Genomic DNA, 11,611 nt, shown 5'->3' on the forward strand with positions numbered 1-11,611 from the left:
AGTTTTTTTTGAACACATTTAACAAATTCCTCCATATCTAAGCACTTAAGACAATGGCAGTCTCAGTCTATGTTTGGAAAGTTAAAATTTCCCTATTATTACAACTTTATTATTCTTACTGCTAGCTGCGATTTGGCAGCTGGTAGTTGGTAATCAAATAGCTAATGGAGTTGTGGAATAAGATACTCAGCTTTGAACGCAAACAGAAGCAATTTTTATGAAAGAGGGAACTGAATTACATGGAGTAAGTATGAATGGAAAACAAGAGGTCTGAATGAACAATACTTCTAAACTAAATTATTTGATCATCCAGTTCTGCAAAAGATAATCAATGACAGCCAAATGTTCTGTTGATAACAAGTCATGTTCATGAAAGTTGTACTATTTGTACTCCTATGAACAGGAGTAGGCCATTCATTCACTCAAACGTGTTCCTCTATTCAATGATATCATGCCTGATCTGTGGCCTAAGTCCATGTACCTGCCTTTGGCCCACACCCCTTAATACCTTTGCTTAACATAAATTCATCTATCTCAGAATTAAAATCAACCATTAGCATCCATTGCCATTTGTGGAAGACAGTTCCAAAATCTACAACCCTATCTGTGTAGAACTGCTTCCTAACATCTCTCCTGAGCACTGTGGTCCTAATTCTCAGACTATGTCCCTTCTAGAACCCTTGACAGTGGAAATAATTTTAAAATAATTTAACTTTATCTGTCTTTTCCTGTTAATATCTGATGAGACTTCGATCAGATCAACCTTTAACCTTCTAAATTATAGAGAGAATAGGCCTCTCCTCATTACTGAACCCCTGAAATCCAGATATCATTGGGATTAATGGCTATTTTCTAGTTCTAAGATAGTGCTGCCTGAATTGATTTTTAATTTAAAAGATCAAACAAAGCCCCACCCTTTGAATGACTGCATCCAAATCTGGAAGATTACAATCTTACACTATTCAAATATTTTTTACTATTTTTGACTGAAACGTAACTAATTTAGTTTGTTCGTTAATATTTGCCAGAGAACGTTATGAATTATTTGTTCAAATAAGTACACAACTGCTAATATCCTTGCTACATGTGACAAGTTATTTAATTGAAATGCTCAATGATTTCACAGTGGCAGAACAATTAGAACATTGAAGCATACCATAAAATTGATTTTCCATTAAAACACTACACAATAAATGGAAATATAATAAGAGATGGAAGCTCCACAAATAAACAAAATGCTATAGGATTACAGGAATTGTTGGGAGGAGGCAATGCCATAATGATAATATCATTGGACCTGGATGCCATATAGGATATCATGCTAATTCTTTGGAGACACAGACTCAAATCCACTATGGCACCTGGTGTAATTTAGACTCAATTACTCAAATCTGTTATAAAACTAATGGTTATGAAACTATACATTGTCATAAAAACCCATTGGGTTCACTAACATACTTCTGGCATCTGATCTACACGTGACTCACAACCATGCTATTGATTGTTAACTACCTTCTGAATGGTCGAAGAAAGTCACTTATTTCACGGTCAATGCAGGGCAACAAATTCCAGTGACACCCATAAACCAAGAGAGAATTCATGAGTAAACAACACTTTTACAAGTAGAATTACATTAGTAAGGAAAACTTGCAATTATATTAGTCCCTTTCACAGTTGAGACATTCCAATTGCTTACAGCCAATTAAGAAATAAATGGTGTCATTGTTGCACAGTAAGAAAGACACTATTAGCTAAAAACAATATTAGGAAAACAGTCAGTTGATCAGAAAACAAGCATTCAGACGCAAGTAATTTAAAGTAAAAATGAAGCATAACTGCACAAATATAGGTTTATATATCAATAAGTAAATTCTAATGATTTAAGATTAGAAACTAACAGCCTAACAGAATTGACACGAATTTCTATTGTGAGGAATATGCACGGGCCACTGTCTAGTGACACTGCTACTGTACTACCTGCGCTTACCTGTATTACCATTTTAAATGAATATAGCTTGGCTGGTGATTCAATTATGTCCATTGCTCGATTAAAGTTGCGATAGATACTTTAATCAACCTATTTAGACACATCATGACACACTCATGAACCTGGGATCTCTGGCCCAGAGTACGATACTACCACTATGCCACAAGGGCCCTTATATAATATAAGTATAATTAGTAAAATAAATATAAATATATAAATCACAAATTCAAAAAGAATAATTGTTCAACTAATAAACAAGCAATCGGAGGATACTGAGATAGCAGTTACTTGATTGATATGTTCCAGAGCTCCTTATGTAGCTTTGGACAGTAAATACAGTTCCAATATTCTAACAAACACAGGAACTACACTAAAATCTGAAGAAACAAAATGCTTATGGCATTTTAAGAAAATTGAATATTTAAAATTGTATATACTTTATTGTCATAATAGAGGCCATAAATGAAAATTTAAAAGCAGCCTAGATATCTCAAAGAGTAGTGAGCATGGTTTTGGAAGTGATACAATTTGGAAGTCGTACAAATCTATTGAAATTCTTTGAGAATGGTAACTGAACTTGTGGAAAAGATCATCTTGCAGCTACTTGGACCCTTGAAAGGTGCTTTCAGATGTAAAAGATTAAGAATCATGGGAAAGAAGACACATTATTTGGATAGATTCAGAACTGCTTAGCATAGAAGACATATTGGAATGTGAAAAATGTTCCACTGGGGGAATAATGGAATAAACTAGATTTTACGCCAACCGCAACACACAAATAATGTTGAAAATCATAGTCTAATACTTTCTAGTACCTGATAAACAATCAAGTTGGCTTCACAATGAAAAATGAGAATTAAAGATTTGTCTAACATTCAAGAGGTAAAAGAAAATAATTTTAAGTGTAAAGTTTGTATTCCATGTGCAGATGTATGTTGATCACCTTACCTTTGTGCCAGCTTTCTCCATATTCTCCTCCTCCTCTGATATTAGCAACAGCCAAAATACCACCCAGATGCCTCACAAAAATAAGCCTTGAAACACTGTAAAAGTTTAAAAGAAATGTCTTGTACAATAATATGAAGCGTTATTTTGAGAATTGATAGTTACATAAAAGCCATTCAACAAAATTTAATTAAAAAAAAAATTTGACAAATATTTTGCAAAAGAATTCGGAAAAGGAAACGTAACTCAAACCATAAATGGCTATATTAAAGTTACGATCGCTGTTGAACAGAGTCCAAAACAAAACTGTTTAACCTGATTCCCTGATAGTTATTTAGGTTGCAACGACATGCTATATGGATTATAAGCTCCACATTTGATTCCAAATCTGCCAGCACACTGTCTAAGTCCGAACAGTATTTGAACACCTGACTTCAAAGCTGAGGAAAAACTGGAGAAACTCAAGACACTTTTAACCTTAAAATAACCACTGAAAAAGTCTCTATCAAAAAACTAAATTAGACAAATAAGGTAAACTTAGAGCCTTTGGCGTTGATCTTTAAGACCATAAGACATAGGAGTGGAAATAAGGCCATTCGGCCCATCGAATCCACTCGCCATTTAATCATAGCTGATGGGCATTTCAACTCCACTTACCCGCATTCTCCCCGTAGCCCTTAATTCCTTGTGATATCAAGAATCTATCAATCTCTGCCTTGAAGACATTTAGCATCCCGGCCTCCACTGCACTCCGTGGCAATGAATTCCTCAGGCCCACCACTCTCTGGCTGAAGAAATGTCTCCACATTTCTGTTCTGAATTGAACCCCTCAAATTTTAAGGCTGTGCCCACGGGTCCTAGTCTCCCCGCCTAACAGAAACAATTTCTTAGCGTCCACCCTTTCCAAGCCATTGTCATTGTCTATAGGAATAATGCTAGAAGACTGAAGGATAGCAAATGTGGTTCCCCTGTTCAAGAAGGAGAGTAGAGACAATCCTGGTAATTATAGACTAGTGAGCCTTACTTCAATTGTTGGTAAAGTGTTGGAAAAGGTTATAAGAGATAGGATTTATAATCATCTAGAAAAGAATAATTTGATTAGGGATAGTCAGCACGGTTTTGTGAAGGGTAGGGTCATGCCTCACAAACCTTATTGAGTTCTTTGAGAAGGTGACCAAACAGGTAGATGAGAGTAAACCGATTGATGTGGTGTATGTGGATTTCAGCAAGGCGTTCGATAAGGTTCCCCACAGTAGGCTATTGTACAAAATGCGAAGGAATGGGATTGTGGGAGATATAGCAGTTTGGATCAGTAATTGGCTTGCTGAAAGAAGACAGAGGGTGGTGGTTGATGGGAAACGTTCATCCTGGAGTCCAGTTACCAGTGGTGTACCGCAAGGCTCAGTGTTAGGTCCACTGCTGTTCGTCATTTTTATAATTTACCTGGATGAGGGCGTAGAAGGGTGGGTTACTAAATTTGCAGACGACACTAAGGTCGGTGGAGTTGTGGATAGTGATGAAGGATGTTGTAGGTTACAGAGGACATAGAAAAGCTGCAGATCTGGGCTGGGAGGTGGCAAATGGAATTTAATGCGGACAAGTGCAAGGTGATTCACTTTGGTCGGAGTAACCGGAATGCAAAGTACTGGGCTAATGGTAAGATTCTTGGTAGTGTAGATGAGCAGAGAGATCTCGGTGTCCAGGAACACAGATCCTTGAAAGTTGCCACCCAGGTTGACAGGGTTGTTAAGAAGGCATACTGTGTTTTGGCTTTTATTAATAGAGGGATCGAGTTCCTGAACTATGAGGTTATGCTATAGCTGTACAAAACTCTAGTGCTGCCACACTTGGAGTATTGTGTACAGTTCTGGTCACTGCATTATCAGAAGGATGTGGAAGCTTTGGAAAGGGTGCAGAGGAGATTTACTAGGATGTTGCCTGGTATGGAGGGAAGGTCTTACGAGGAAAGGCTGAGGGACTTGAGGCTGTTTTTGTTAGAGAGAAGGAGGTTGAGAGGTGACTTAATAGAGACATACAAGATAATCAGAGGGTTAGATAGGGTGGACGGGGAGAGCCTTTTTCCAAGAATGGTGATGGCGAGCACGAGGGCGCATAGCTTTAAATTGAGGGGTGATAGATATAGGACAGATGTCAGAGGTAGTTTCTTTACTCAGAGAGTAGCAAGAGTATGGAATGCTTTGCCTGCAAGGTAGTAGATCCGCCAATTTTAAGTACATTTAAGTCGTCGTTGGACAAGCATATAGACGAACATGGAGTAGTGTAGGTTAGATGGGCTTCAGATTGGTAAGACAGGTCGGCGCAACATTGAGGGCCGAAGGGCGCTGTAATGTTCTATTACTTCTTGACATGCCAAATAATGAGAACAAGGTTGTGTGGGGTATATGTTACATACGGTGAAAAGATAATTTAGGCCAGATCCCCGCAATAACTTTTTTTAAAATACAGAATAATCAACAGTTCAAATAATCTTCTGGGTCAGTTTACAGATTCATTCAAGACTGAGTAAGATAATGTAATGGGAAGAAACACATGTCAACATTTTCTAGAAGTATGGATGACTGGCCTGGCTCATCTGCATGTATCTTGTGAAGAATGAACAAAGTACTTAAACACCAGCAGGCACTTAGAATATCCTGTAAATCAAGCTTTTCAAGAGAAGGGAGAGAAAAACTTAGAAAAAAATTGAAACAATTTTCTAATCTTTAACTGGAATCATATGACATCATCATTAATTAACACTTTCTTTCAAACACAAAAGTATCAAATTTGCATTATTTCACTAACAAATCATAAAACAATTATTGCATGCATATCAAAGGAATTGTGTTAATCAAAATGCACCTTGACTTTCTATCGATAGTATAATGTGGAAGAAATATTTCTGCACAAGGAATGGCTATGCAGTCTTTTGGTGTTATTCCTAAGGGACAGAAGTGACAGCTGAAGAATATCACTGATGCTCACATCACAAACTTTTAATAAGTTTCTCAAAAGATGATAGAATTTTTAAACTACCGTATATTTGTCGACTAAAATCAATGTTTATAATAACTTTACAAATACACAGTGCATGCATATATTCCTGAGAATATTTTCATTTATTTTTGTTCAGAAAGGAAAACTTAATTTCAATGAACTCATGATAGGAAATATGCAAGTACTGATAAGAAATCAAGTATAGTCTTTATAGTACTGAATGATTTTAATACATAAAATATACAGTCCAATGACTTTAAAATGTTAGTAAAGTCTGAGTTATTCACAGAAGTGCCACAAGAAACTTTTTATAGCTAACCTTAATTATAGTGTCAATGCCTGGATTATTCTTTATTTATTTGTGTTGAAACTTTCACCAAAATCAAAAGATTACGGATTCAAACCTCACTTTAGTCCTCGAATACATAATCCAGATTGACACTTCTTTGGAAAAGTGGTATTGTGAAAGGTGCTGATTTTTTAGGATGGCAAATTAAACTGAGACCATACCATCTATTTGATGGGGCAACAAGCTGTTAATAGTGCACTTTTGAAGAGGAGGATTTTTCCTCATGACCACTCTAAACTTTCTGCCACTTCGATTGAATCTATCACCCCTCATTTTTGAACCCTCTGCCAAAGATTCTTCGGTCGACTAGATGGCTATCTTTACCCCTCACAATTTCATACCTCAATGATGTCACTCCTCGGCCTTCTCTGTTCCAAGGAAAATAACCCCAACCTCTCCTCGTCAGTTACAATTCTTCAGCCCTTGCAACATTCGGGTAAATCATCTTCGCACTTTCTCCAGAGCAACTACATCCTTTTTGTAATGCGGTGACCAGAACTGCACACAATACTCCAGTTGTGGCCTCACCAATATCTTATACATTTTCATCATTATATCCCTAATTTTGTATTTGATACCTCTGCCAATGAAGGGAAGCATTCCATATGCCTTCTTTACAACCTTGTCTATCTGTAGTGCTACCTTTACAGATCTGTGCATTTGCACGCGAAGATCTCTCATTTCATCTACCCCTCTCTGTATATTCCTGTTTAATGTGTATTCAGTTTTAATGTTTTACATCTTTAAATGTTTATACCTATCAGAGTTGAAATCCATTTGCTACTTTCCAGCCCACTCCACCAATCCATCTATACTGTTTTGGAGCTTACATCTATCCTCTACACTACCCACTATACTGCCAATTTTTGTGTTATCTGCAAATGTCTCAATTGTGCCCCTCCCATTCAAGTCTAAATTGTTACTGAATAAATCAAACATTAGGTGACCCTGCGGTATATCACCTGAAATAACTTTCCATCCACAAAGACAGCCATAAAATATCACCCCTTATTTTCTATTATTAAGCCAACTGTGGGTCCAATTCAACATATTATCCTGTAACACATGGGCTTTTATTTTTTTCATCAGTCTGCCATGTGGGACCGTGTCAAATGCCTTACTAAAATTCATGTAGACATCAACTGCACCACCTTCATCGATTCTTCTTGTTACTTCCTCAAACAATTCAATCAAATTTGTAGATGACATTCCCATTACAAAGCCATGCTGACAATCCTTGACCAGTTCAAGCCCTTCTAAGTGACAGATTATTCGATGTCTTAAGATTGATTTTTACAATTTGCCCACCACTGAAGGAAGACTAACTGACCTGTAATTGTTTGGCATTTAGGCTGGCTACCGAGCTGGAAATCAGCTGATACTAAAGATGCATACCATGACATTGCAGTAAAACCATGCTTCATATTAACTCTCAAAATCTTTCCTGGTCAATCATTGTATGCATGGTATATTTTATTCTTTATAGGCTTATAAAACATTTCATAAAATTGAGTAGTTTTGCTTGGAAAATGCTCCAAGTATAACTATGTATGGATGCAGTCATTTTGTAGAACATAGTGAGACAAATTGCCCTCGTGTACTAATATCTTGACTGTTTTTTTATTAACTTTGCTCAGATTTGGAGTTCAGTAAAATAGCTCAGAATGATTTGTGACTACTCTGTGAGACTGCTGGCATATTATGCTGTGTACACTCAAACTAGCATTTGAATAATGGATAGATTTGGAATCACCTAACTAATCTAGAAACACTTTCTGTCACAGAAATGCAAATTCGGTAAAAATTCTGAAATCAAGTGAAATTAGTTCTCTTGGTTTTTCACCACAGTTCAGCCTTTAACTTTAGCAAACCCACCAGCACTACCTAGGCTAACTAGGAGAACATAAATCAGCTAATTCCACATCAGGTTACAGCAATATTTTTATTTAATCCATGGGCAAAAATGTATTCGTAATATTAAATTAGACTTTTTTTTATTCATTCATTAAATGTAGGAGTCACTGCCCGGCCAGCATTTATTAACTACCCTCTGGCCAATTAGGGTTTGGTAAGCATCAATCACATTGTTGTGAGTCTGAAGTCACACGCAGGCCTGACCAGGTAGGGACGGCAGTTTCTTTTCCTCTTGGACATTAGTGACGTACACTTTGTTTTGTAAAGGAGTGTCCTTAGATGCATTAATGCAAGACAAATATCTGGCATAGTCCTAAAAATGTACTAGCAGTGTTCACCAAAACTGTGGTAAGAATATACAGAACAGAAAAAAAATCTGTTAAATTTGCTTTAAAATAAAACAGCAGATACTGCAACACTTCATTTTTCAGAGTTCTCTAGATATAGGAGTCGTTCCTCTGGATTGGAAAATTGCATGGATCACTCCACCTTTTAAAAAGAATGAAAGAGGAAAACCAGAGAATTACAGACGAGTTAGCCTAACATTTGTGGTGGGGAAATTGCCTGGATTCTATCGTCAAGGGTGGAGTAATTGAACACCTCAGGGATAATCCGTGTGAATTCATCGCAGCTGAATAACAAACATCATTGAATTTTTTGAAGAGGTGACTGAGGTAGTGGATATGGGATGTTGTTCATATAGACTTTCAGAAGGCATTTGATAAAGTACCACAAAAGAGATGTTAACTAAGGTAGAAGCCCATGAATTACTTACATAGCTGGAAAATTGGCTAAGTGGCATGTGACAGAAACTAGGGAAGATTGGTAAGATGTGACCAGTGGTATCCCATAATGATACGTGTCAGGCCTTCAACTGTTAACATTATTTATTAATGCCTTGGATAATGGCATATAAAGTCGAATCTCCAAATTTGCTGATGACACAAAGTTAGATAGCATTGTACACAGAGTGGATGATTGAAATAAAATTACAAAGATATGTTGATAGACTAGGTGAATGGGCAAAACTGTGGCAGATGGAGTTGAAAGCAAGCATGCATGCATGAGGATATCATTTTTTAACTGAAAGTATCGGTCAGAGTACTTTCTAGATGGTATGACATTAAATACAGTGGATGTCTGAGAAGACTTGGGGTTTAAGACACACAGATCTTTAAAAATAACATGAACAGGTGCAGAAAATAATCAAGAAATTTAATGGAATGCTGGCCTTTATATTTACAGGACTGGAGTATAAGGATACAGAGGTTATACTGTATTATGCAAAACCCTGATTAGACCCCAATTGGAGTACTGTGAGCAGATCTGAGCACCATGTTTTACAAAGAATATATTGGCTTCGGAGGGAGTACAATGTAGATTTACAAGAATGATACCTGGACTTCAGGGGTTATGTTACGAGGAGAGATTACACAAAATCAGCCTGTTTTCTCTAGAATTCAAAAGGTTAAGAGGTGAGCTGAACAAAATCTTCAAAATATTCACAGGAAAAGACAGATCGATAAAGATAAACTATTTCCACCAGTTGGAGATTCTAGAAGTAGGAGCATAGTCTAGGAATTAGGCCAGACCATTCAGGAGCAATGTTAGAAAGCAGTTCTAAACACAAAGGGTGACAGATGTTTGGAACTCATCTACGAACAACAGTGGATATCAGATCAGCTCGAGAAATAATTTATGAAACAAAGGTACTATGGAGCATGGGCCAAAGACAGGGATATGGAGTTAGACCACAGATCAGCCATGATCTCACTAACTGGAGGAAACAGCTGGAGGGGACGAATGACCTACTTGTTCCGATGTCTGCAAAAGGTTCAGATCAAAGAACAAGTTTGAAGGACATAACGTTAATGAAGTCAAACAGTGTGGCACTGGAAAAGCACAGCAGGTCAGGCAGCAATCAAGGAGCAGGTGAGTCAACATTTTGGGCATAAGTCCTTCATCAAGAATGTAGGGGTGGGGGCAAGAGATAAACTGAAGGTGGATGGGGCTGGGGGAGAAGATAGCTTGGGGTGATAGGTAGAAGCAGGTGGGGGAAATGGTGATAGGTCAGAGCGGAGGGTCGAGTGGATGGGTGGGAAGGAAGATAGACAGGTGGGACAGTTCAAGAGGGCAGTGCAGAGTTAGACGATTAGATCTGAGATGAGGTGGGGGGAGAGGAAATAGGAAACTGGTGAAATCGACGTTGATGCCGTGTGGTTGGAGGGTCCCAATGCAGAAGGTGAGGCATTCTTCCTCCAAGGGTCAGGTGGCTAGAATTTGGCGGCCCAGGACTTGCATGTCCTTGGCAGAGTGGAAGGGGGAGTTGAAGTGGTTGGTCACAGGGTGGTGGGGTTGTTTGGTGCGTTTGTCCCAGAAATGTTCTTGAAAACTTTCCGTGAGTTGGCAAGTTGTAGAGGAGACCATATTGAGAGTAAAGGTCCAGTAGATGAGGTGAACTCATTTTCAACAAAACCATCTATCATTGATTATCTTTTGCAGAGCTAGATGCTCAAATAATTTTGTTTAGAAGTATTAAGTCCAGGCATTTATTCAAAACAGATATTAGAACATAGAACAGTACAGCACAGAACAGGCCCTTCAGCCCACGATGTTGTGCCGACCACTGATCCTCATGTATGGACCCTCAAATTTCTGTGACCATATCAATGTCCAGGAGTCTCTTAAATGTCCCCAATGACCCTGCATCCACAACTGCTGCTGGCAACGCATTCCATGCTCTCACAACTCTCTGTGTAAAGAACCCGCCTCTGACATCCCATCTATACTTTCCTCCAACCAGCTTAAAACTGTGACCCCTCGTGTTAGTCATTTCTGCCCTTGGAAATAGAGTCGATAGCCAGAGACTATCTATGCCTCTCATTATCTTGTATACCTCAATTAGGTCCCCCTTCTCCTCCTTTTCTCCAATGAAAAACGTCCGAGCTCAGTCAACCTCTCCTCATAAGATAAGCCCTCCAGTCCAGGCAGCATCCTGGTAAACCTCCTCTGAACCCGCCCTAAAGCATCCACATCTTTCTTATAATAGGGCGACCAGAACTGGACGCAGTATTCCAAGTGAGGTCTAACCAAAGTTTTACAGAGCTGCAACAAGATCTCATGACTCTTAAACTCAATACCTCCGTTAATGAAAGCCAAAACACCATATGCTTTCTTAACAAACCTGTCCACTTCGGTGGCCATTTTAAGGGATCTATGTACCTGCACCCCAAGATCCCTCTGTTCCTCCACACTGCCAAGAATCCTATCCTTAATCCTGTACTCAGCTTTCAAATTCGACCTTCCAAAATGCATCACCTTGCATTTATCCAGGTTGAACTCCATCTGCCACCTCTCAGCCCATCTCTGCATCCTGTCAATGTCCCGCTGCAGCCTACAACAGCCCTCTATACTGTCAA

General features: G+C 38.4%; 1 protein-coding gene across 1 annotated transcript in view; it reads right to left on the reverse strand.

Annotated features, from left to right (window-relative positions):
• The window catches only part of LOC122548411 (prolyl endopeptidase-like), a 180,231-nt gene that overhangs the window by 24,647 nt on the left and 143,973 nt on the right, over positions 1 to 11,611 (reverse strand). The window contains exon 12 of the mRNA XM_043687029.1: positions 2,936 to 3,030. Within this exon, the coding sequence (XP_043542964.1) occupies positions 2,936 to 3,030 (95 nt within the window). The remainder of the gene's footprint in view (positions 1 to 2,935; positions 3,031 to 11,611) is intronic.

Source organism: Chiloscyllium plagiosum, chromosome 3 (genome assembly GCF_004010195.1).
Source record: "Chiloscyllium plagiosum isolate BGI_BamShark_2017 chromosome 3, ASM401019v2, whole genome shotgun sequence".
Classification (NCBI taxonomy): Eukaryota; Metazoa; Chordata; class Chondrichthyes; order Orectolobiformes; family Hemiscylliidae; genus Chiloscyllium; species Chiloscyllium plagiosum.